Source organism: Lagenorhynchus albirostris, chromosome 14 (assembly GCF_949774975.1).
Source record: "Lagenorhynchus albirostris chromosome 14, mLagAlb1.1, whole genome shotgun sequence".
Lineage (NCBI taxonomy): Eukaryota > Metazoa > Chordata > Mammalia > Artiodactyla > Delphinidae > Lagenorhynchus > Lagenorhynchus albirostris.
Genome location: NC_083108.1, coordinates 7,425,812 through 7,453,554, shown reverse-complemented (window position 1 = coordinate 7,453,554; position 27,743 = coordinate 7,425,812). Strand labels below are relative to the sequence as shown.

At 40.0% G+C, this 27,743-nt stretch overlaps 1 protein-coding gene across 2 annotated transcripts in view; it reads right to left on the bottom strand.

Moving 5' to 3' along the window:
* The window catches only part of RTTN (rotatin), a 138,194-nt gene that overhangs the window by 7,360 nt on the left and 103,091 nt on the right, over positions 1 to 27,743 (bottom strand). For both annotated transcript variants that reach the window (XM_060121308.1, XM_060121309.1), the window contains exons 38-46: positions 26,966 to 27,119; positions 23,852 to 23,989; positions 20,889 to 21,106; positions 13,361 to 13,466; positions 12,513 to 12,610; positions 10,644 to 10,721; positions 6,867 to 6,993; positions 4,626 to 4,828; positions 1,109 to 1,376 (exon numbers count right to left, since the gene is read on the bottom strand). In XM_060121308.1, coding sequence (XP_059977291.1) covers positions 1,109 to 1,376; positions 4,626 to 4,828; positions 6,867 to 6,993; positions 10,644 to 10,721; positions 12,513 to 12,610; positions 13,361 to 13,466; positions 20,889 to 21,106; positions 23,852 to 23,989; positions 26,966 to 27,119 — 1,390 coding nt within the window. The remainder of the gene's footprint in view (positions 1 to 1,108; positions 1,377 to 4,625; positions 4,829 to 6,866; positions 6,994 to 10,643; positions 10,722 to 12,512; positions 12,611 to 13,360; positions 13,467 to 20,888; positions 21,107 to 23,851; positions 23,990 to 26,965; positions 27,120 to 27,743) is intronic.

Here is a 27,743-nt window from a genome sequence, read left to right as displayed (position 1 = left end):
AGAAAAACGCCTCTAAGAAAAGTTTAAGTGAAAAACATGAATGGAAAGAGAATTAATACATCTGGAGCATCTACCATGTACCACAAACAGTGCCAGGCAGTTTATGTGTTAACAACTGATTTCTACCGAAGTCAAGAAAGGAGAGACCATTTTCTAGATGAAGAAAGTGGGCCCGGAGAAGCTGCCCCAGGCGACGCTGCGGGAGCACACGAGGGCCTGGCATCCGGCACCAGGTACGTGGGAGACTAGAGCCCACCTCTTGTCTTTTCATGATAACACACCTCCTCATAAAACTTGAAATTCACACACCCCTCACAGAAACAGCACATGGCTGCACAAACAGATGTTACCATTTCGCTCCTTGTGTTCCAAAATTTTTCTGAATCCTCACCGATCCTCGCCTCCATCTGTCCTGAGACCAGAGAATGGAGTCGCTGTGAAGCTACTGTCACCATGTGCTGTTGGGTCCTGAACTCTGCTGACTGCTCAGTGTGGCTCTCAAGCTCACACACCCACTGGGCACCCACTAGTGACGGGCGTGAGTCTAGCTGCTCCAGATAAACATGAACAAAAGAGGCAGAAACCTCTTGACGTGTAAGAGCTTATGTTCCAGTGCAGGCAGACGAGGAACACACAGATATACACTGAAAACACAGTGTAGCAGCTGGTGGTAGTGCTATGGGGAAACGTAAAACGGGGGAGGGGGCAGAGGGTGAGAGGGCGGGGAGGCAGGAGGAAGAGGTAGGGTTACCACGTGGACAGGCTGGTCTGGGCAGGCTCCACGGACAGGGCAGTTCCTGCTCAAAGGCGTGGAGGAGTCAGAGGACCAGGACGAGGGACGTGGGGCCCAGGCCCACCTCGGTACCACCTCCTGGATCCAGCCTGGCTGTTGTGCGGCGACTTGTTAACCCGGGAGACTCAGCAGCAACTCAGGGGCGGGAATCACACCCGATTCAATTCGTCCCTACAGCTGCAGCCTCCCACAGTGCCTTGAACGTGGAGCATGATGAATAAGCACCTGGCACATTATTTATAAACTATCCCGTGTTTTCACCTGAATAACCACACGTATAAATGGACGCGTGTGGTGTACAGGCAGAATACTCACCATTAGCCAGGATCTTGGGCTTATTGGCAGGGCTGAAGCAAATGTTATGAAAAATAAGAAGAGGTAGATAAGGGCTGCTCTTATGCTTGAATTTGCTCATCTCTGTAAGTAAGTCTAAACAGCCATCGAGCCTCAGGATCATCTGCTGCCCATCTTCTCCAAACGATATGTTCAGGAGTAACTTCAACCAAAGAATGGTCAGATTACTGAGATGTTTATTTCCTCCTTTTGGCAATGTTAGAGACAGGAAGTTCTGTAAGAAGTTACTCTGTGGATAAATAGAGAGAATATCATTTTCCTCTTGAGTCTTTTCATTATTTTCCTAGTCCCTCAGAGATCACGTACTAGCATTCTGCTCCTCTTTTCCCCAACTTTAATTTCTCCTTCCTCCCAATACCTTCCAAATACTCCATCTATACTGTTTCCAGATATAAGTGAAAAGGTTAAGGAGTGCTTAAATTTTAATTTAAATTTTAAGTGCTCAAATTTTAATTCTCACTAATCCTTTCCTGATGATGGATACAGTAACTAGTCAACTCCTAGTTATTTAGGGTTGATCATTCAGTTTGGGGATTATTTCAGGCTTCCTGAGTTTTCTCTTTCTGTCTGCCTTCTGGCAATTTTGCTCCTCATTTAAAGCGATCCTACAGGAAAGAAAAAGAAACAAAACCTCAGTCAGTCTTGGACACCAGTTAACAACTCTGGTAGTACCAACGACAAGTGTTTTTTAAAAAAAAATCTGTGGATACATCTTATATTCACTTTACCCCAGCTGCTCATCATTACAGATGATTTCTCGTGGCTACATGTCATTCTTGTAAACTTATAGATGAGAAAGCTCCATTACTTAACTGTAAGAGTCATTTCAACCTCCAAATAAAACCCCTTCTATAAAACCACACCAAACCCTGAACTATGTGAAAGACAATAACTTATTGCCTAGAATAATCTGTATGCAAACAAGGAAAGAGGGCATAAAAGTATTAGATCAAGAAGCAGCCCAGGACAGCATGGGAACCACAGGCATTTGGATCAGGGCGCAGAAGTACAATCGCTTAACTTTCACAACTCTCCAGAGTAGCTCATCTTTCTTCCTGTTTAACGACCTATTCTGGCTTATTTCTTGGGTTCCCCTACACCTAAATCAAAATTTTGGCTTGAATCTATAAAATAAATTTGGCACTTTTACATAAAAGGACTGAGGACAAGAACGAAACGAGCTACAGAAACATTAGCAACACCACCCAAGCAACAAGTAAACTGCAGAACTGCATCCCATTCTGCCCTGCCCTTGCCATCACTCACATCTCTTCCCACCTCTCAGCCCAAATTAGTGCTTTTTAGATTCATCCCTTGTCTTTCCCATTCAGCTAGATTCTGCCATGATCTTGGGGATCTGGAGTTGACAACAGTGATAAAATATATGATAGTACTTTAAATTGTAAATATGCTCTGGGAAGTCCTTCTTTTTGCTGGGCCTAAAGACATTTTTAGACGATTTCCTGCACTGGGTAGGATGCAAAGAAATATGCCGTGGTAGAGAAAAAAGAGATTATTTTAGAATTTTAGTTGTACAATAGCATTAGCTACATTTTCTAATAACTACAGATGAGTTATGGGAGGTGTAGCTGAAAGTGTCCAGGGCTCTTCATAACAATGAGCAGAGGAAGGCTCGGAGGATTCCTAATTAGAGCAGAGGAAAAATAACCTGACTGATCTGCACCTGAAATGGAAATCTGATGAAATGGAGTCCGATCACACTTATATCAAAATACGCTTAAGGGGACTTCCCTGGTGGCACAGTGGATAGGACTCTGCGCTTCCAATGCAGGGGGCCCGGGTTCAATCCCTGGTCAGGGAACTAGATCCTGCATGCATGCTGCAACTAAGAAGCCGGCCTGCTGCCACTAAGAGTCGGTGCAACCAAATTAATAAATATTTTTTTTTTAAAAAAAGGAGAAAAACAAAATATGCTTAAGTACCTTACCAAAATCATAGATTGGGGGTTGAAATATCTCAGAGATCATTTTGTTTAATCTAAAATTTTTTTGAATGAAGAAACTGAAGCTTAAAAAGAATAAGCATCAGCTCAGTCACACATCAGATCCAAGATTAGCATTTATCTTCCACTTGGGAATTCCTACTTTGCTTCCTACCAGCGTGCTCTCCATAAGGAAGTGGCAGAAAGCACTGTCCCCCCAACCCCCGCCCAACAAAATCCACTTGCAGATGACTTCACACACACACACACACACACACACACACACACACACACAGCAAATATCCAGCCATGTGCTGAGGTGAGAGCAGTAGGTCCCTGATGTGCATGGCGTGAATATTCCCACCATGGCTGATTTCAAGATACCACCAAGATGTCAGCTGGCTTGCAAAATTCCTGAAAATTAACAAAAACACTCATGAACCAGCGTGAGTTAGCTCCAACATACCACTGAGAAGATCTTTGTTTAGTAAGACTGCTATTTATTTAGAGATTGCACTCAAGGTGTGTTTGTTTTTGGAGGGGGTGGTGGCTGGGGAGATGATACAATAGAGGAAAAGGAGACTCAATTCTTATGAATGTGGTCAATTTTTGCAATTTACCTTGGCCTTCATGTAAATGAAAGGGAAGCATTCAAATTACTATGTACTAGTAAGTAACAGATAATCTGATCATATTCAAATTTTAAGGAATCTTCCAAATTAGGGGTCCTGTTTGCACGCACCTAAATACAGCCTAAGGGAACACGTGTGCCGCTCTTAAAGCGCCCAAGTTGGCGCCAGCGGCGGGAAGTCGCGTTGTGGCACGGGAGTCTCAGGGACTGAGAAGTCACCTGTGCGCCACGAAGAACTGAGGTCTAACTTGAGGAGGGGCCGTCATTTCATGAACCATTTGACAATGTAAATTGAACTAGAATTGTTATGCTCAATTTGGTCTGTTTTTTGTTTGTTTAAAGACCAATATATCGCTTTTATGATCTCAAATAAATGTAACACAGCTGTCTTTCTAAAACCATCATCTTTTTTTTTTTTGCGGTACGCGGGCCTGTCACTGTCGTGGCCTCTCCCGTTGCGGAGCACAGGCTCCGGACGCGCAGGCTCAGGGGCCGTGGCTCACGGGCCCAGCCGCTCCGCGGCATGTGGGATCTTCCCGGACCGGGGCACGAACCCGTATCCCCTGCATCGGCAGGCGGACTCTCAACCACTGCGCCACTAGGGAAGCCCTAAAACCGTCATCTCTGAGAGAGAGAAAATACAGTCCAAAAGCTAAGAAGACAAACTAAAAGGGAATGGTGTGATCATATTCTAGCTTCTGTCACTTTTCATGTATCATCTATCAACAGGCTTTAAACAAAGTGAACCTCCTGATCCTTTTACAATCCTTTAAAATACAATGCCTTAAAATCATAATAATTAATCCTAAAAACTGAGTTCTAGACTTTTCACACATGTCCTCGGTTGAAAGGATTATTTTACTGAGTCTCTTTTTTATGATAGGAAGGAGAGTTTAAGTACTCACTTTTTGAATTACCCCTTTACAGTCATGAGACAAGGCCAGGTTTGAAAGAAACATGAAAACCATCTGCTGGACTGCAGTGTTCTCGAGAGGCACCTGGGAAGCCATCTTCAGGATACACAGCATCAGGGAGCTGCCAGGGGCCCCTCGATGTGCAGTTTGAACAGGATATTGTCCGTAACTTGACCAACAGAGAGAACTGCAACCTTGAAAAACAACAGTCCATCACAACGTCGTCTCAGCTCCACGCTTTAGTTCAACAACCTGAGTGGTAAAGCATGTCTGTCTATCAAAGGACTCGGCCATTAGCCTGTGAACTGCAATGGCACTGAAGGCTGGTGCTGATATGTCTGCATCTGATCTAATGGACTGAGGGCCTAATGACCTCAATAAAGCATTTAAAAACACTGTGGTCTAATGCCTTCATTTTCCAGAAGAAAAAAATGAGGACCACGATAACCCTGGGGTGGGAGGACAGGACAAACGCCACCAGCCATGTCCGCTAAACGGCATCTCGGGGCTCAGAGGTGTCAGTGACTTGCTCAAGGTCACACAGCTCACAAGCAGCGAGCGCCAGCAGTAGCATCAACTGGTTTTCCAGAGTCCAGTGTTTACTCAGTAATTTAAACACCATATGGGATTTATCAAAGGAGAAAAATAATCATAAAAGAATTAGAAATGCATTTTACTGTATTGTAACGTAAGCCTAAGGTGTGATTAGCTTGTGAAAGTCCATGCAAGGAGGCTAACTTAAGTACAACTAGATCTGAATCAAATACTTTCTGTAAAATAAACTCATAAAAGTAAACACAAATAAATAGAGTGATCTTTCCTGTATTCACACTACACAGCAGTATCCAAATACCAAGGTTTCCGTTCACGTTACATAAAACTATCACTAAATGATGCAGGTTTGCTTGGAAACAAAAAAGACAGGAAAATAAAAAGCTTCTTCCTCCATTAGAACCACATTCTAATATTTGCATCTACTGTAAGTATGTAAGTAACATAGATTACGGTTTCAAAGATTTATCGTAAAGTATTGGGTTAGTCAAAAGTTTGTTTGGGTTTTTCTGTAGCATCTTATGGAACAACCCCAAACTTTTTAGCCAACCCAATATCTGTTTCTTTTGCTCAGTATTTTGCAACGGATTCTTTTCTCCCCCTAAGCACACTTCCCTAGCCCTAAATTAAGGAGTGAAGGGCGGGGTAAAGAAGGATGATGTGCTGAGGCCACACTTCAGAGACCGCCGTGCCCCGCGGTCACACTGCGAGAGGCCGTGAGAGCAGAAGTGGGGACGACAAAGTCAACAGCAGCGGCCTGAAAACAAGGATGACGCTGCCCTGCAGTGCTCTCCATACAGCACAGAGCCTGAGGCTCTGTTCCCGCCAGCTCACACGGCCAGAGGCACGCGGAGTGGGCAACAGGACGGGCGACAGGACAGGCGGCTCCAGGGTGGAGGAAATAGCCACCCCCAGCACACAGCAGTGCCAAGATGGCTGTGAATGTTCTCAGTTCCGGTCCTTTCTCTGTCTTTTGATACCGGGAGAATCCAATTGCTACGCTGCTGACTGTTGTTAGAAGAAGCACGCAAACCTTAAACTTGCTGACTAAACCTTAAACCTGTGACCCTAAGTTTACATGGAAAATTCGCACTGCCCGTAATGCCCCCCACTTCCTTCCCCTCAAACAGTTACCTCACACCTTCTCCTCTCTTCCCAAGTCACCTCCCCGCTTGCTCTGCTCTCTCTTAGTTGTTGGCCTCTAACAATGCAGGGCCCCGGGAGGCTCTCAATAAAGTCTGTCAAATGCAGGAATGAAAGAGGCACCCCAATGATACCAACTGTCGCCAAGCCAACCGAACCCAGAACTACCTTTCACCACACCAGCCTCCTGTTCTAGAATCTCTTTAAGTTTTAATCTTAACCGGTTTTTAAGGTCTTCCATCATAATTTTCACTCTCAATTTTCCTCTTAAATTCAGCGTTCCGCTGCCATATAATCGCGACAGTTTCTCCCTCTCTATTCCCTGAGCTGTCTAATGACTCTTCTGTCTCATCAAACATATAGTAACATAACTGCTCGTTCTTATAATACCTGTGAGAAAGCATACCTCTAACCAACATATCCTCAAATAAGTGGAAGAAACACTTCAAAATGTATATACATTTTTCCACTTTAACAACATTACATAAGATTAGTATTGCAGTATACTTTTGAAAGGTAGTGTTGGGTTCCATTTACCATTTGGAAAATTTGCAGTATAGACACAAAGCAGCTGCAGGGCAGTTTGCATCAGTGAATCATCCATCAGAAGCCAAGGCCAGAGAGAGTGCAAGACAGGGACGAGATGAGCTTCCAGGGCTGCCTCCTGCAGCAGGAAGGAAACAAGGGCAGCATTAGTCTGAATAATGAAAATATAAATTAAAATCAAAGCCAAAAAACTTGTCACCAACATGAGACAAAAACTGAATTGATTTTTGTTCTGATTAGAGAAAGGAATCCTATGGACAGATTCAGCACCTTGCAACCCAGACTGCCCTGACCACAAGCCTGACCAGTCTCGGAAGTCCCTGCAACACTGGGGTGACCAGGATACGCAGCTTAGGTCAGAAATGTAGAAAAACAGCTTCTGAACATGTAAATTAAGCAAGACAGTGATATCTTGCAACATTAAATAAACTCTTATAAATGCTATGATATGGTTAAGAAAAGGGATTTTCTGGTTAAGGAAACATTCTGATCAATTCTGAGTTCTCCCCTCCCCCCCTCTCCCTGTGTGTATGTATATGTATATATATCTAATATGTGTAGCTAGACAGATAGATCAGAAGTAGATTGCTGTTTTTAAATAAGTTGAATATGATAAACTTCAATCAAAATATTATGCTAAATCAGTAATTCTTAAGTAACTCAGTTTTTATTACAAAGATCAGTTACCGCTGGGACAATATTATGGATAAAATATAACTATTGGCAGTAAATGCAACAATTTTTTTAATGAACAGAGTTACTAGGCAATTTGTAGACCCATGTGCACACATGTGGGCCTTCACATAATGCCCTACACAATTTTATGGAGTATCAGTACTCCGTAAAGAGAGTGGGCGGGTTATTCCCAATGTTACTCCCCACTCTCCACAGGCTTGGAGCACAGCCCTACGCCAGCCGCAGACGACCCTGCTTACTGTTTCACACAGAAGACAGACACGATGAGGTACGGGCTCCTGCTCTACTCCGCCGTTCCGTCCACACGGTTGATCTGTGTACCCCTGCACTCACCCTTCCTGCCTGGCAGTGAGGAACAGGTGCTCTTTGGGCAGAGACTGATCCGCCCATCTGTGTTCTGGAACACAGCCCCGCGTGCCTCCTCAGAGATCTTTACCCATCTATTAGTTCTTCCCTTCCTGTCTCTTTAATAACTAGGCCCCGATTTGCTCATTTCTGTTTATATTTAAGCACTTTACATGTTAGGAGTAAACATACAGACTAGTTTCCTTTGATGCTATATTCCTAAATTATAACTGCTGCTTTTCAGAACCAAGCTTCTAGGAAGAGAACTCTTAATGCTGTCATTTCCCAGCTATTATTTAATCTTCAGCTTACTTCAATTTCTTTTCTGAACTGATGAGGCTGGTAAAATCGCTCCTACGTTTATGGCTGTCAAAACCTCAGGCACTGTGGCAACTTTGTTCTTTGTTCTTTGCCTCCATGCAGTCCCTCTATCCTAGATCACCTCCAAACTCTCTCCAGCATTCCCTTCTCAGCTGTTTTCTGTCTCCTCTCCAATAGTTATATTTTCTGAGGACATGACCTAGGCTTTCACTACATGCCCTCTTGGGAAATGTCAACAATAGTCACGGCTACAAACACCTCTGTGCACTGCTAGCTCCTAAGATCCCCAGCCTGCACCGCCCCTCAGAGTCCCAGAGCCGTGTAATCCGCCGACTACCAGCCATTTCCCACCCCGAGAGCCCGAAGACACTTTACACTGCGATGTGCGAACCCAACGTAAGGATCCCTCACAGCTACAGGCCGCTCTGTTAGGCTCGCCTGCGGTAGACTTGAGCCTGGACGACGTTCTACATGTCTCTTCTTTCTCCTCAGTCTCTCGTATTTGCTCCCCTCCCTCCTTCCCCGCTCTCCCTGCCCGGCTAAGGTCTCATCACCTCTTTCTGCACCAGCACATTCACCCCCTCTAACCTTGCCCGCTCTTCATTCCATCTACCTCACACCCCCGGTGACCTTTCCGGTATGGAAACTCCTCTGTGTCATACGTATAGACAGCGGGGTGGGGTGGGCGTGGGTGACTTGGTGAATCACCACAAGAGTGACCAACAGTTAGTGATGGGAGTGTGTCACACACCTCAGGTAAGCTGGAACAGGGAAAGAAATTAAGAATCTTTGCCCCCTAGAACTATGTCTATTCTCAAAAGTAATCTAAATATTCTTCTTTGGATTTATTCCTCATTAAACAACTTGGAAATGCAGAAACACGTGACTTCTGGAGAGCTTACACTTTCATAGTTGGCTGATGTGTTACAAATGTGAACACTACACTTACAACCAGTACTCAGGCGAGCATCTCGGAAATCCACAGGCAGATCCTACTTGGAAAGTGTGCTGGCGTGTTGCCTGAGTGAGGTGTCACAGATGCATACTAACTGCACCCAGTCACAAGGACCCTAACAAACTCAGTAAATGACACCTCTATTTGGAGTAAAAAGTTTGTACCATTGGGAATCTTAATGAAATCTATCAATGCTTAATTCCCATCAAAATTGCTTTGAAATGTAAATTGTTAGTCATGTGTCTTGAACAAATTATTTTACAGTTTAAGGCATATGTGTTCAAGATGTTCATTTCCTAGATATAGTATATATTTTCCAGTTTTATCACAACTAAAAACAAAAAATGTAAGAAATTTTTTTAAAAAACGAAACTTCTGTAATTTATCTTCATCTTACTCATTTTCCATAGTAATTCTGTGTGGAAGCTAGTTCTTCAAAAGTGTCGTATCACTATGACCAAGCAAATCAAAGTGTTCCCGACACTATATCCTGTATAACAGCACCAACGGCTGTGTTAAATGACAGCGTCAATGCTCACAGACAGAGCAAAACAACAGAGGGGCTGCAGCAGAGCTGGGAGTGAAGAAGCTCCTGGACGTCAACAGGCCCACACTCAGCAATAGCAGTAAGCGATTTCTCCTCTGAAGCAGGAGACACCCTCATCTTCTTTCCTATGCATGCAGACACCTCTACTTATCCCCTTGGACAGTTGTCTAACAACCACCTTTGAAAAAATTCTGCCTTAAGATACATACATAGCCGTGGGACTTCCCTGGTGGCGCAGTGGTTAAGAATCCGCCTGCCAATGCAGGGGACATGGGTTCGAGCCCTGGTCCGGGAAGATTCCCACATGCTGTGGAGCAACTAAGCCCATGCGCCACAACTACTGAGCCCACGCTCTAGTGCCTGCGAGCCACAACTACTGAGCCCGCGTGCCACAACTACTGAAGCCCACAAGCCTAGAGCCCGTGCTCCGCAACAAAGAGAAGCCACTGCAATGAGAAGCCCACACACTGCAAGGAAGAGTAGCCCCCGCTCACCACAACTAGAGAAAAGCCCGCGTGCAGCAACGAAGACCCAACACAGCCAAAAAAAAAAAAAAAGACATACACAGCCATTCATTCCATCTTAGTCAAAAAAAAAAAAAAACCGAAATGGCTACCAGTAGAAAAAAAAGAGGCTCAAGTTTGCTTTAGCTTTGCTTTAGCCTTAAGTTAAAGTTTCAGTGATAAAGTTAAAACGCCAACATAAGAAATGTCATCAGGGTTGAGAAATTATGATAAGATTAGGTGCATCCATTTCTGAGAATGGACACTGAGCTTACAAACCAATCAACCATGCATCAAAAAAAAAAATTCGAAGAGTCTTCCATTTTCCCAAATTATCTCATATAAAATTTAACCTATTTAATAACAGCACTATCAAAATTTTGAAAAGAAGCTCTACTTACTTTACATTCTTCATTTCGATAAAGACAATTTCTTAGGAGCTGCATGGCAATGCTTAACTCTTTAATAAAACCATCTTCCTGTTTAAACAAAAAGCAGTTGAAAAATATGAACAACAATAGCATATTCCACTTTTTACATACAGTAATTCCTTCTCCCCTGGGTCACATTACAATGCAGCTATGCTCTCACTGCGCCTGATCGCCATAGCTTTGAGGGAACTGACAGGCTAATGATCTCTGAAAGATGCCCATATCTCGAGAAGCGCATCCACCAAGAAAAAGCTATTTCTGTTCTATCAAGCACGGAGGAACTGAGATATATAATAAGCTCCATGTTTCATCTCGATAAAGTGAAGCAGGTACTGACTGGTTTTCAGTCATATCAGGTGTTGGCTGACACTCTCAATGATGAAGTAAAGGGCCTCTGCATGAGAGGAAAAAGGAAAAGAGGCAAGAAAAGAAACTGACATATAAGCCCCTGGACCAATGAAATTATCAAATATGGCTTTTTCTTGGTTTCTTATCAAAGGCAGCAGAAACTAGTTATTACACAGACCGCTGCAATAATGGTCTTAGATCTATGTATATATATTATATATATATAAATATAATAGATATACTTATAAACATATACACATATTCATTTTCTTGATAAGCCTGTGTGGCAGATCTTTTTAACTATAGTTATTAGTATTAACCATTGCTATTATATAAAAACTGTGTTATTTCCAATAGTCCAGATATAGAAGCAACCTAAGTGACCACTGACATGAATGGATTAAAAACGTGTATATATCCAATGGAATATTACTCAGCCACACACACACACACACACACACACACACACACACACACACACACACACACACTCCTGCCATTTGCAGTGACACAGATGGACCTTGAGGGCACTATGCTAAGTTAAAGAAGTCAGACAGAGAAAGACAAATGCTGCACGATTACACCCACATGTGCAATATAAAAAACAAACAAACCCCAAATAAATGAACAAACCAAACCAAATAAAAACAAACACGGAGATACAGAGACCAGAGCAGTGGTTACCAAAAAGGGAAGGGATGAGGGGGAGGGCAAAAAGGGTAAAGGGAGTCAACTCTACAGTGGCAGATGGAAACTAAACTTTTGGTGGTGAGTATGGTATAGCGTATACAGAAATAGAAATATAATGTTGTACACATGAAACATATAATGTTATAAACCAATGTTATCTCAATATAAAATATAATTTTTTTAAAAACCTGTGTTATTTCAAGTTTACAGTGAAAATGCAGCTTGAACATGAGTCCAGCAGACTCAACGCTTAAAAGAGACATTAAGAAGTCACGGAAGGAAATAAACACGATTAGGAATATGAGCTCTGCAACCACCCAGATACGGGGCAAACAGTGGCTTTATCCATTATCAGTTATGTGACTGTGGTGTCATGAGTGTGCAGGGGATAATAAATATGAAATGTTTAGAATAGTGCCTACCATATAGAAAACACTTAGGAAGTTATCTCATTCCTAGTGAACCTATGAGAGAAAGATTTTCTTTTTGTAGTATAAAAATGTATCATGCACACTCCAAAATGCTTATAACAACAACATATAATATATAAATCTCATTAAAAGATTTTCAAGTGAGAACTAAGACACACACACACACACACACACACACACACACACCACACAAACCCCGAATGCAAACCTGCAAATGTAGAAATCCCATTAATTTATTTGGCTGTACCTTTCTTCTAAAACAGACACTCATTTCAACCAAACATTGGTGTCATTTATAAGACAAGGATACTGGAGAGACGGTCTCTACGTATGGCCATTCCTGCCTCCCAGAATTTGAGAATTCAGTCACCTTTTTCTTCAGTGCTGCCCTCCCAGGCCTCAGAGATTCCAGGTTCAGCTGTGCATGAACGTGCTTCATCTGCTCCACACAACTGTCTATTAGATGGGCTGAGAGGGAAAATCCAAAACAATCAAAAGGATATTCCATTTCCAAAAAAGTTAAAACTACACATAACAAACTCTCAAAAAAATAACATTTTCTATTTCCAACCAACTTCATTTTTGCACTTTCAGTGAGACGTTAATGAATCAGAGGATAAAAACGTAAGAGAACTAAAATGCTAAAGCCCACTTGTTTTCAATTTAGTATGATACCACCCACGTCTCATTTACGTTGGAGGCGTGCAGAGTTTGTTTCAGTAGCAAAGTCACAACTCAAATTAGTGGGCTCGATGTTGCTGCTTGATGTTTTCTTTCATCTCTAAGACCTGTGTTCCCTGATTCCAGATGAGAAATTATGACACACAAGAGGGGAAATTTCTATGAAAATATAGGATCATCTAATGCAGTTGTTATTACTATCAAAAGTACGTGATTTCTTCACGTGTGCAATATGTGCTTGTAGTTAGTATTATGAAATTGAGTGATGTGCTACTTTTAAAAGCTTCTCTAATATTTAGATATAGATTCTCTGGAGTCAGAATCATTACACAAAAAATAATCTACGTGTGTAATCTTTTTATTTTAAAAGTAATGCATGTTTACTATGTTTCTGTACAGGGAAAATAAAACCTATATTTTTTTAGTGACACTAAAGTTCTTTACACTTTGAGTCCAAAGAAAATTAAAATGAACAGGCAGTAAAATATACGAATTGAAAGCATGCCATAAAAGGAGCTGATGTGCCAGGTGGCTCACCCTTCAGAGCGTGTTTCTGTGCTCTTCTACTGACGGCCAGAAGCGACATCAGCGCATTCACAGCGACTCTTTTCAGGACATCTCTGGAGGATTTTACTTCATAACACTGCAAAGAACATATATCAAACGGCCTTCGAGAAAAACTTAAGCTGGAGCAAAATGGTTGTGAATAAAAGATGCATTCCATTTAAAAGCTATGGTTAGTTTTCAACTATTCCATGAAATTCACTGGAATCTGATAAATTATTAAGATTTGAGAATGCTGTGTGGATAAGACTGAATAAGAAATTTATAATATGGAAAAGACCAAAAATCATTCTCAAAGACTCATCATCTAAAGAAAAAAGCTATGTTTAGTACTAACACATAAGCAAGTTTATAGACTTAAATTCACCAGGGAATATATGAACACGTGTAATTTATTTAAAAGGGCCCTTGGAAAACTGGAATTGGAGAACTGTTATCAAATTCCTCCTGTCTTCTTCTTGAGACACATTCCCCTCCCTCAATTTCTACTCAATGTACCCCTGTATCTCAGGTGATTTGGTTCTTTCCATCTTTCATTTCTATAGCAACATTAACCTATCGTGTGGCATGTTTTTCAAAAAAATATTACTTAATTTTTTTACTCTCACATAAATGAAAAAATCACTTGTACTTATGAAAATGCTGATATTTTGGTATATTTCCTTTATACATTTGAATTTATGAGTTAAAAATCTTTAATTATAAAAAATTCAAGTATGTGTAAGAGTAGAAAAACAGGATAACAAACCCTCATACTCTTTTAAAACACTTTTGGCTGAAGTATTTTAAAGTAAACGGTAGATATCATAAAATGGCACACTCCAGTATACATAACCATAAACCCATTATCATGCCTAAACTACTTATCAATAATTTCTTGGAATCAGCTAATATGCAGTCAAAATTCAGATTTTCTCTTTTGTCTCAAAAACGTCTTCTCACAGTTGGCTTATTGGAATCGGGACCCAATGGAGCATTCACATCGTATCTGTACATTATATCTCCTACGATCACCTGCCTCTTCCCCTCACCCCACCCCACCCACCAGGGTTTTTCACTGTTGTTGTTGAGAAGCTGAATAAACCAGATCAGTCATCCTACAGGATGGCTCGCATTATGGAACAGGCTGTTTGCTTCCTTGTAATGATTTTAATTTGTCTTCTCTCCTCTGTTATTTCCCATTTACTGGGTGTTTTAGCTCTAAAGGGTTGACTAGATTCAGCTGAATTTTTCGCGGTAAGATTTTCATGTGGATATATGAGTACATTTTTATTACAAGTTCAAGGGGTTCATAAGCTCAAGTTGAAGAATCTAGAAGTTCTTCATTTGGTTTATAAATATTAGATATCATTCAAATTCATAACTTTTCCTTCTACCAGTAATTTTAAAATGATCCAGCCTTACAGTATTATTAAAATTAAGCTTAAATGACATAACTTTACATAAAATATAGCACAGCATAATTATACAGGTGCAACTCCATTTACAATTCCAGCCCGGCCTACACTTGGCAGCATGACACTGGAGGAGCCTGCAGAGTGGGGGGGGGCTCCCAGCCCTCCCACCAGGGGCAGTGATTCCATCTTAAATATCTCACTTAGGTCGCTGCCTCGAATCAGGCAGGTCCTGTCTGGCCAATGTTAGATATTAAATGGCCAGGCCAGGGACGCTTGATAAAGACCATGCTGAGTGTGACCATGAGAAAGGGGTGAAAAGGCAGTGAAGTGTTATAGGATGATGAATATCTATGGAGTATAATCATTATAGTTAACTATGAGAATCCCAATTTGTCTATAAACAATTTTCACCATTAATAGGAAAACTGCTCTCACAAACACATCCTTATTGAACTTGCACATATTAGTGATTTGAGAAAAACAAAACTGAGCTCATTGAAAAACACTACTCATCTACTATCTGCAGCAATGAGGGAAAAAAGGAGGTAAGACTTCTAGGGAAAGAGCTGTGCACACAGATGTGTCTTTTATTCTCTCGTGAAATCTCATTAAAATGAGAGAAATGGGATTAAACACACACACACACGTGCACATGCAAGTTTGGAAACTAGAAAGTCGATGGATGAATGGCCAATGCATTCGCAGGCTTGAGAATTCTAAGCGGTGAGTGAGAAAAACTGAGTATCACCCCAGTCCATACACTGAATTGACAACGGCTGAGGAAACTTAGTACCATGTACCCCGGGAAGTGAGAGTGAAGGAGGACTGTTTGAAAAATCTCTGAGAAGCAGTTACATGGGACCAGATTCTTCCCATCAGGCTCTGTGCAGCCAAGCCACTCTTCCTCCCCAATCCTTGTAAAAAACTGGAGGTTTAGTCTCTGGAAAGGATGAGTTAGAAGGATTCTAAACTGGCAGAGATTCGGCACCTGTGTAGGTGAGGGTGTTCTACTGAAAACAACGAAGTATTAAGTGAAACTGTTCAAATTAAATTCTAAGACCCCAGCTCTCTCCAACTTTGCTGCAAAACAGTTGGCAGGTGGGTTTTCAACCCCAGGCAGGAGGTCGGAAGATTCTGCTCTCGGGAATGTGACAAGCTCACCGAGACAGGGTCACAAGATGACCCAGCCAGATCCCTCCCGCACAGAGCCTGCAGCTCACCAGCGCCGCTCACAGGCTCAGAGCATCACCTGCTTTACGTCTCGCAGTTTGAAATATAGCAGACAACCAAGATCATCAGACATCTGACAAAAGCTCCCACAGCAGGGGATAGAAAACAAAATAATGAGAGGAAAAAGAAGAAAAGAGAGATTATGTAGGAAGAAGAAAACTTAACAAAAGTTCCCAGCACACAGAGCCTATAAAGTGGAGGGAATGTCAATGAAGTAATTAAAAAACAGGAGTTTACAGATGAAAAGAACCCCCGAGAAAGCCCAGCACAACAGAAAAAAGAGACCCACACCTAGGTACTTCATCAGGAAAATGCAGAATATTAGGGACAAAAAATAAATTCTAAAAACTTCCAGGAGAGAGATACCAGGAATCACAATGACTTCAGAATTCTCTACAGTAACATGAAAAGTTAAAGGAAATAGACGAATGCTTTTAAAACTCTGAAGTGAATGTTTTCCAGTCTAGCATTCTCACTTGGCTAAACTATAAATTAAATGGAAGCATGGCTAGATTTCAAAAAAGCCTCCTATGCACCTTTTCTCTGGAAGCTGCTGGAAAAGAGACTCTACCAAAAGAAGGCACGGGGCACAGAGGGTCACAGGAAAAGGCAGAGAGGTGAAGGAATTCCCCAGGAAGGAAGTGAATGGAGACCCCAGGAGGACACTGGGCACCAAGCAGGTCAGAAGGAATCGGGAGTGATTTCTTCCAGAAGATGAAGCTAATATAAGTTCTGACATTTCTGAATATACTAGGAAGACATTCAATGGCTGGCAAAGAACAAGGGGCTTTCCAGTGATAAGAGAAAACTCATCAAATGAAAAATAATACAATTACCTCTAAGGAAAAAGAAAGCTGTGCAGGAAAAGAAAGGTGAACACTGCAACATGGTTCAATTGTGTATAACGTTTTCACAGTTTAACACTACACCCTGCCTAATCCTAGTCAATGTGAAGTTATATAATACCGGGGGAATGAGAGGGGAACTCACTGCAGTTGGGCACGTAGGTGGCACATGGAAAGAGAGTTAAAAGTCTCATTTTCCACACCAGAAAATCAACAGAGTCCAAAACTGAATAATCAAGGTAAAGAAATACAAGCATGTTATTTAGAGACACAGAAGGGAAACTATAAAATAATAAGCTAGGGCTCCCCTGGTGACGCAGTGGTTGAGAGTCCACCTGCCGATGCAGGGGACACAGGTTCGTGCCCCGGTCTGGGAAGATCCCACATGCCACAGAGCGTCTGGGACCGTGAGCCATGGCCGCTGAGCCTGCGCGTCCGGAGCCTGTGCTCCGCAACGGGAGAGGCCACAGCAGTGAGAGGCCCGCGTACCGCAAAAAAAAAAAAAAGAAAGAAAGAGAGAAATAACCTCTAGTAAATCCACACACTTTTCAACATAGACCAAAGGCCAGAGCACAGGATTTAATTTGGTCTCCCACTTAGCTCTTACTGCAGACTGACAAGGAGCTGCAGCATCAGAGCAGGACACCCTGTAAGGGTGAGGAGCCAGGCGCAGGAGGGGAGGCTAAGATTCCACATACGACAGGTGAAGTGACAGACGACTAGCTACTGGATGACGCAGACATGCAAAACAAGAGGATACAGAGCAAAAAACCATAGGCAGAAAGAAAATAAGAGGACTCAATGTAATTTGTTTAAATGTTACACAGTTTTTGATATAACTCTTTCTATATACTAGGTGATCTAGGCTTTTTGCTTTCTTTCCACAAGGTACTAAAGTAGAAAAAGCCTTTTTAATTACAGTGAACATTCACTGACACAGCAGAATCTCAAATATATAACAAGTCTTCTCTCCAACAGATTTACTGTTGAATTTTACCACTCACTAAGCAGTAGTGCAAAACATACCTCCTAAAATGTGACATAAGAGTTTGCTGTTTTCTTGCATTACTATCCTTAGATATCATATCAAATAAAAAGAGTAAAAATAATCCAACATATCAATTACAGACAAAACCTATTATAGAGATAGCTTTTACTAATCTTGTTATCTATATGTATTTGCAAATGAAACATATTGAGTATCTCACTAGAGAAGGCAAAATCTCCATTAAGTCAAATGTGTTCAATATTTTATGTTCAAAAGACAGCTAACAGTTTCTGAACCTGAAAGCACCTCAAAACAGAATTACAAAAATTATGGAAAAATAAACATACGTGATTTAAGAGATGAGTACCAAATGCAAACTTTCAACATGTACCATCTGTAGGATACTGCTGTAAAGCAGCCATTACAAAAGATTCTCTGTCAAGACATTTTAATTGAAGTTACAACAATACAATAATTTATCAGGAGACGGAGAATTTTAGAGCCAGCAGAAACTGAGCAATAATGTAATACAATCCAACCATTTGCACTGAAGAACAGAATCAGAAAAGGTTAAGCGATATGCCTACGGTCACACGTCTAATATTTTTTGAGTACAGTTTTATAGAAAATTTAAATACGCCTTTGAAGGGCAATTTCAGAATACTATTTTTTCTGATAATTTAAAGACTATAGTTTACTTTGCTTCATATAACTCCTGGCACAATTCATGGCTCACATGGATATATATTAAGAAACATATGTGATTTATTATAATGTATTGCTGCTTAATGCATTCTAACAATATTTTAATTCACATATCTTTATGCAGGGCACTGTAAAGAAAACACAGTATCTGCAGTTTAACAAGTTCATTAATAAATGCCCCATCTCATGTCAGGCACGTTTTTCTCATAAACTGTCATAGGTACAATTCCTTTCTCTCCTTTGTCTTAAATTTCTGTGCCCTCCTAACAAAAGTCACATATTCATATTCTACTGTTTACATGAGCAAGAAAAGTATGATTTATTAGGAAACACGATTTAAATAACTGGTTAACATATCCATATCCACACAGATCTTATATCTTTTGTAATGTGGAAGAAATGGGGAGGAAAGTTAGCTAATCATCAGGAAAACCACAGAGATACCCTCTGTTTCCCTGAAGAGGAAAACATGTTGGCACGAGCAAAGGCCCCTCGCCCAGGAGAAGAGTGATCTGCCAAAGCCAAAGTTGGGAAACTAGTAATGATTTCTGATCGGGGCTGGGGAAGAACTTCGGTAAAGTGTAAGTTTTAGTTTCCTGCTTATAACACAGTGGTCCTTTGGTATCCACAGAGGATTGGTTCCAGGATCCCCGTGAATCCCAAAATCTGCGGAGGGTCAAGTCCCTCATATAAAATGGCGAAGTATTTGCATATAACCTAGGCACATCCTCCCATTTACGTTAAGTCATCTCTAGATTACTTCTAATACCTAATACAATGTAAATGCTATGGAAATAGTTGCTGGGCATACAGCAAATTCAAGTTTTGCATTTTGGAACTTTCTGAAAATTTTTTTAAAAACATTTTCAATCCACATTTGGTTGACTCCACGGAGGCAGGACCCGCAGATACGGAGAGCCAACCATATTCCTTAAAGTGCAAAATCGGACTCAGTTAATCATGGGGGAGTAAAGCCTATTGTTGTGATGGTGACTGAGACAATCAGAACAGTGTCCAGTTTGGGTTCTAAACTAAGAAAAATCGAGTGGAATGAGTGAGGGAGGAGCTACAGGAAGTGGTGGCTTCCCAAGAATACGTGTCTTTGAGGAATACTTTGGGGACCTGTCCCCTAGAGCTCCAGCTCCTGAGGAAGCTGCTGAGACAGAAGACGAAGTGTCGGGGAGCCCCTACCAGGCTCCTTCCTGTGCCGTGAAGACCTCTAGAGTCCTCTAGGTGAGGGGGACAGAAGTCCCCGTGGAGCCCGCAAGCCCCTCCACGGGCAGCTCAGGCGGGGCCAGGGGCTGCCCCTGCCTCGGCCACTTCCGCACCCCAACACAATCAGGCTGTCATGCCAAACACACAAGGGGCCATACCAGAAGGACCTGCGCGACCACAACGATCCCGGGCATGGGAGGAGCAAAGATCCCAGAACCCTAGGCCCCAGGGACGGCGGCAAGTGGGCAGAACACACGCTGACTGGGAAACGCGGCTGGCTGCCCGGGAAGCAAGAGCAAACCCTTCAATGAGCCCACCCACCACTGACCCACCTTTCAGTAAGAAGACAAAAATCATAAAACCGTATGATGATTTTCTTTTAATTTTAACTTTATTAGAGTATAGTTGATTAAATGTGATTATTAAAAAGAATTCTTAATACTGAAAAATCTAGTAATATTCCTATTTGTAAACAGCTGTGCAACTCAGGAAACACTTCCCGTTTTTTTTTTAACTGTTAATCTTATATATAAAACAACAATACTTCAGCAGCTTTAGAAAGTTTTCGATGAAACAAAATTCTTGGTTCATATTTTAGGATTGCAAAAAATAAGTTTACAAGATAAAACAGGCAGCAGGGTTTGGAAAGGGGGCATTTTCTTAGAAATGCCAACCACGTCCACCTACCTCCACGGACATACACCTTAAATATATAGCTCATTTACAGTAGAAGCCAAATGCCATTGAGGTAAAAATATTTTCAAAGATGTAAACATGTCTTGAAAGTGGCGATGAATTATGAATTATAGCTGTATTCCTGAAACATGATCATTATGGTCATGATCCGGCAAACTATTTTGATAAACAGCCGGATTTAAATTACTAATGTTTCATTTTGAATTTTTACATCACGTGTATTAAAGAAACCGGTCAGCATCAGAGGAATGAGACTGTAGAGGAGATGGTTAATTTAACTTTATATATTTTTCTATTATTTAAATGGTCATAATGAGCATTGTTTTTTAATTCAAATGATTGAAAAAAATTCTTACAAGACCAAGACTGAAAGTCAATTCATTTAAAAACTAAACCAAATCTTGAAAAATTAAGAAATCACATACCTGAAGAATTACTTCATTAAGTTGTTCTAGAGATTTCTGACTTTCCTGGGTTTTATCAAGAAGTGAAGCCATCATTGGACTGTGGCATAAACTTGTTTTATCCTTATCCTGGAGATACCTTTTTGCTTCTTCAGTCAGGAGAATAGAAAGGAATTGCAGGCTCGCAGTACACAGAGTGGGGCAGGTGCTAGACAAACCCACACATTTGCAGAACATATCTGAAAGAGAGAATAATTCCATATGTAAATGACTGAAAACTTCTTCAAAATTAAAGAAGTTAATCAGATTTATTTGAGTAATGAAGTTTATAGTTTTTTAATTTCTAACGAAGTAAAGCTTTTTAGCACACAAATAACCGTAGTGTTTAAAGGTAAGTTAAACAGTACTAAGACAACCTACTGATGAAGGAATCTAATTTTCATTTTGTTCTTTTTATATAGGTTCTTTTTTTTTTTTTTTTTTTTTTTTTTGCGGTATGCGGGCCTCTCACTGTTGTGGCCTCTCCCGTTGCGGAGCACAGGCTCCGGACGCGCAGGCTCAGCGGCCATGGCTCACGGGCCCAGCCGCTCCGCGGCATGTGGGATCTTCCCGGACCGGGTCACGAACCCGTGTCCCCTGCATCGGCAGGCGGACTCTCAACCACTGCGCCACCAGGGAAGCCCTATATAGGTTCTTTTTTATATGAATGTGAGTGTGTGTGTACAAGTGTACATATACACAATATCTGCTAAGATCTAAAATAAGAGGATTATATATAAATGAGTACTGATCCCTCTGGGGTCTACTGGGGGACCCAAAAACACTCTAGAGTTTTTGAGTTTTTATTTCAGTGCTAACCTTAAAAAATAGTTAATGTAACTATACTCTGGATTATCTAGATTACTATTTTACAAATAAGTGTGATTGTTTTTCTGTTTTCAAACAAGTTGATGCTAAACAGTACTTAAAACAAGACCCAGCTTGCAGTGTTGGCATAATGTAGGAACAAAGGTTTCAAAGTAGTTCAGAGAGAGAACAAGAGTGATTATGAAGTGATCTGCAAGTATAACAGAGAGGGAAGAATAGGCAAACAAACTCAAAAGAATCTAGACTAAAGCAGTCATTATTAATTTCCTGTTGTGAGCACTGATTTAAATTTAATCAAAAGAATGTCTGCTATATTACATTAATTTTATTAATTTGACTGCACTGGTTTATAATTTTGTTGTGTTTTATTTTTATATTATTTTGGATTTATACTTGTCCAAGAGTTATAACCATAAAAATTTCTACCTAGATTCAGGCTTATAGAAATTCTTATGTTCTTAAGTAACATAAGAAAAGAAATTTAGTCAGCAGGTTTCATGGGAATCATTTAAATGATGTCTAAATTTTAGTCAGATTTGAGAAAAAACTGTTATACATAACTTAAGTTACAAAGTGACTTAATATTTTTAAATGTATATGGGCACATGGGAAGGAAAATTATAAGAGAAACAGAAAACAAACAAAAACAACCCCTCAGTAAGGAATATCAATGATCATTCTTATTATATTTTCATCAACATTGCGATTATCAAAGCTAACAGTATATGTAGTATGTTGTTTTTTATTAACACCATTATTATATAAAACCACGTGTATATTTTGTAGAAAGACTGTGAATTTAATATGTCTTTATTTTATCACTAGGGAAACAGCGTCAGGTAAACAGGCTTAAATCACAGGTCAGCAAACTTTTTCTGCAAAGGGTCAAAGGGTAACTAGGTATTTCATGCTTTGCAGGTCATGGGCCTTTGTCACAAATATTCACCTCTCTACCGCTATAGCAGGAAAGCAGCCACGGGCAATAAGGAAATGAATAAGTGTGGCTGTGTTCCAGTAGGATTTTATTTACCAGATCAGGCAGTGGCCAGATTTGACCAGCTGGCCTAGGTGCCCCATATGAGTGCCATAAAGCATGCTGCTCTGTACTACTGGTGATTCAGATGATAAAGCAGTTTCCCCCCTGCCCCACACCATGGACACAAGAGGAAAATATTAATCACTCACTTGGTCAATCTCTTTCAATTTTTATTTCTTTTAACAAAATAATAATCCCTAAATGGACATTATTCCCCTTAGGGTAAACTCAGAACTCCCATATCCAAATAAGTAACAATTCTGTTTCTTGCTGAACATGTACTTCCCCATAACCTTTCTTCAAAACTATCACTCTGGTGACAAAATGTACCATACATGTAAGTTTACAGAATGACCAAATGATAAAATGAAATGTGAAAAAATAAGTCAATTGAATTAGTGGAAACTTAAAGAACTCAATTTTGAATACATTTTAACTGGCTATTTTTAAAAGGTAACAAATGTTATTTATATACATTTACGTAAAAAAAGGCTCTTGCTATGCTAAAATTTAGAAGAGACTTTATGAAAAATTAAAGACAGCAGTAATATAAAAAACAATCATTTGTTTATTGTAGTAGGCAACTACTATATGGAAAACATCTTACAAAAATAATTAACTACAGTATACCCTTGGCTATCAGAAAATCCTCATGTCTCAAGACAAGACACCATTTTTATTATAACTTTCTAAGTTATCATGTAAGCAGGATATTATATAGGCAGCTTTACCCACTCACAATGCATATGTGTGAGAAAAGAGGTGGGTTTCTACATCAACAGAAGAAAATCTATCTTATTGTTTTATAATCACATCATACGTATCTTCATAACGCCACAGGCTTTTCTTACTTGTTTTTATAGTATCTTGACACGTTTCTTTTTTTTTAAATGCATTTTTTGGGTTCCTAAAGAGCATTGCAAATTTCTCAAAGCAAGTACCTTGTTCCTCTTTCATATACCATGCCATAACTACTTAAATTTAGAGAATACATATAAATTATATATAAAATCAGATATAAGGGATTATCTTAATTTTTATTAGCAGAACAACCCCAAACCCAGCGAGACTATCTTCTTACCGACCATCGTCGCCCAGTACCTGGCCAGACCCATCGTAATAGATGGGAAAGAGGCAGGGCCAGCTTTCCTCAGGAGTGTGGCCAGAAGGTTAAATAAATGTGTCCATGTCTGATAAAAAGCCGATATTAACTCTATATCTATAAAATTAATCAAAACATTTCAAGTTATTAACACAAAGAAGAAAAACCTCACCGACACTTCATTACACATAAAATAAGAGGTATGTATTCATCAAATGAAGACAAATGTAATTCAGCATGATCCAAAATTTATTTCAATTAATTTCTCCTTTTCATTGCTTTTTAAAGATCTCTCTTCCACCCACCCTCCTACAGATAAATGAATACACACTCACACATCCTCCTCTTATTAAAGCATATTCAACAATAAGCAGAAACTGGCAAACTGAATATTAAGCCATAGCCTCAGAACTACATATTGGGCACATCATAAAAACATGTCATTGCTTGTGCTACTTCTATAAAAGTGAAGCTTCTCCTGTTTTCTTTATCCCCTCTAGCAGCTTTGTGTAGGGGTGAAAGGGGAAAACATAATGGCCAAGGTCACAGCAGTAAAGAAAGGAAACTTCTTTGAAGAACAGAAAAGAGTATTTCCCCAAAAGGAAAACTGTGATACAAAAGAGGATTCTGCAGCTTTGCCTATGTATGGCTAAGGGTGCAGCAATTAACCTTCTAGAGGAAAAAACAGCTTTTCCCTTCTCTCTACTAGGCAAATGGGAGCTGGAGGGCAGTAGCTACCTTAGGACAGTCATCTGTGGCCACACCACCAGCAGCTATCTGCCAACTGTGTCAAACTCATTACAAGGAACTGAAGGCTCCCCGCTCAGTGTTCTTCAGCACCCATGAGGCACTGGGAAAAAGCATCTTCCAGGGAGTTTGGATTGTAGCAACCTTGGGTGTTTCTCAACCTTTTTGTCATTATCAGCTCTATAAATAGAAGTCTTTTTAATCATATGTCACCTTATCACAACCCCCATGAAATATTAACTTCACAGATACCATATATCTGTTTATGTAATATCTATATATTTGTACTTTACACATAAAAAGAGTAAATATAAAGCTTGCTAGCTTTATTTAATACAGGCTTAAGATGGTCAAATAAAATATTTAAGTTGAAAGTTAAAAACTAAAAAGCTATTCACATTTAACTTTATAACTGTGCTTGCTGAAAAATTTTAATGTAATTTATTTACACATATAAATTAAGATATATAAAATTATATATGAAAATCATCAAATCATACAAATATATACCAGAAGTATAATCAATGTTTTATAAAATCATTCAAAACTGTTATTTTTCCAGAAAAAAATTTAATTTCTTAAAAATTAATTATTTTAGTTAATGTTTAATGTTTGAAAGATATGAGAAAATAACTTTTAACTTAACCACCTGCTAAATATACATTCAGATATTACTGACATTTTTTCTTTTCAGCACTTGGTGTAATTAATTACAGGTTAAATAACTTTCATATACTTCGATATTAAAATATATACCATTTTTATTTCATTTTCAAAGCCCCAAATCAAAGCAAGGAAATCAATAAAACATCCACAAGGCAGCTGGTGGCAGCCAAAACATGCAGGCCACCTCTTGTCATGTGACTTTGGGATCAAGCATTAGATCAAAAGCACTCCAGTCACAGCCATGCTCGCACCGGCTTTTTAGCACTGATCTTGCATATTTCTCACACATGTTCCATGAGCTCAACGTCAAAGCTTCTCAACTGATACCTAACAAGAGAAACTAAATACTAAGGAATAAGATTTTATTGAGTAGAGTTGAGCTTTTGAGGGCCACAAGCCACTCTAACAGCTAAGATTTTTCTCCCCCATCCCTTTCCCTCAAGAATCACTTTTTGCTCCTTGTAGGGAGACATCACCCTTGTAGAGAACGCATGGTGTAACCTAATTAGCTTAGTCAGGACATCACTGTCACTTGTAAAATTTCCATGTAAGTAATTACTGCTGCTCTAGCACTGGGATAACTTAGTACTGATGAGACACTGAGGACCAGCTTTGCTGGGCATCATAAACCACTTCACTTGCCAGACCTAAACCCTGCAAATCCATAAATTCAAAGGACTAAATAAGAATGAACTGAGGAGCAAAGAGAATTATCACATGATCTATTACTTCATTATAAACTATTTTAGACAATTATCATATCTTAATTTTGACAACGAACCTTATTGTTTTAATTTTCTCCACTACTAAGCTCTATGTTCAACGTTTCATCAAAGTATGTTTTTTAAGAATTCCAGGACTTCCCTTGTGGTGCAGTGGTTAAGAATCCGCCTGCTAATGCAGGGGACACGGGTTCGAGCCCTGGTCCGGGAAGATCCCACATGCCGTGGAGCAACTAAGCCCGTGTGCCACAACTACCAAGCCTGTGCTCTAGAGCCCATGAGCCATAACTACCGAGCCCGTGTGCCACAACTACTGAAGCCCGTGCGCCCTAGAGCCTGCACGCCGCAACTACTGAGCACACGCACCACAACTACTGAAGCCCGCATGCTCTAGGGCCCACGCACCACAACTACTGAGCCCGCGTGCTGCAACTACTGAAGCCTACAGGTCCAGAGCCCGTGCTCCGCAACAAGAGAAGCCACTGCGATGCGAAGCCCACGCACCGCAACAAAGAGTAGCTCCCGCTCGCTGCAACTAGAGAAAGCCCGCGCACAGCAACAAAGGCCCAACACAGCCAAAAAATAAAAAAAAAATTCCAGACCTTAGGAAATTTCTGATACTGTATTCTAAACTTAGTTAAACTTGTTATTTAGCCATAGACTATAAGAATAATTACTATCTAATACTTAGTGCACTTTTTAACGTTTCATAAAGAACTTTACCCTCATTTAAAATGACAGCACAGGGAATGGTCCTTTATTATACTACATAATTGCCTCAAATGGTCTCCTGGAACCACTTAAAATATCCAAACTATAAAACACAGTATAAAAGGCTTCCAAAATACTGGCAAAGAACAACCCAAAATGTGACCTTGATCTGAATACCTGGTGCAAGGTAAGATACTCCTCCTCAGTATTATTTACTTTCATCCTAAACTAAAAAAATAAAGCTTACCTGATATATCTTTGGTGCATATGGTGAGAACTCTGATGATGTTTATGGTAAGAGGTTTCAGAAGCTCATCCTGAATCACAAGGTCAGGATCTACCAATAAACATGACTGAAGAAGCCTGGACAAAGAGGACAGGTATTCTAGGAGAAAGGATACCTATTCGAAAAAGGATATAAAGTAAGACAAAGCATGTCATATGAAAAGTCCATCTCAGTGATAAAGTATTTTAGTTCTCTATGCATTACAAGAAGTCACTTCTTTGTAACATAAGTTAATAAAAAAGTAATAAAATATTCACCATAATTTTTAAAGACTAAAATGAATACACAGAAAGCATTATTTTTCTCATAAGCTTGTCATTAATGGCCACATTAACACCGTCAATTATAATAATACCAAACAAAGCAATATTTCCAAAACCAAATTCTGAATTCTATTTAGAGAAAGAAAGTCTTCATATTTTTCAAGTAGCTAAATTGCAGAATCAATTCTCTGGAAGAAGCAAAAATGGCAGTCCAAAATCATAAAATCTACAATTTTGTAAAGAAAGATTATAAAATACTCTTTAAAGTGTACAACTGAGGGGTGGGAAAAGCCAACTTAATAGCCTAGTTATTGCTACAAATAAAATGCAAACATGTCCAATGTTTGGCCTCAACTATCCTTCAGCATAAAAATACTATTCTTAGTTACAAAAGAAAAATTAAATCTTCCCCCAAATTACCAATAAAAACATCTCTGGAATGTTGCTTGATACATACTAATACCATAAGAAGTATT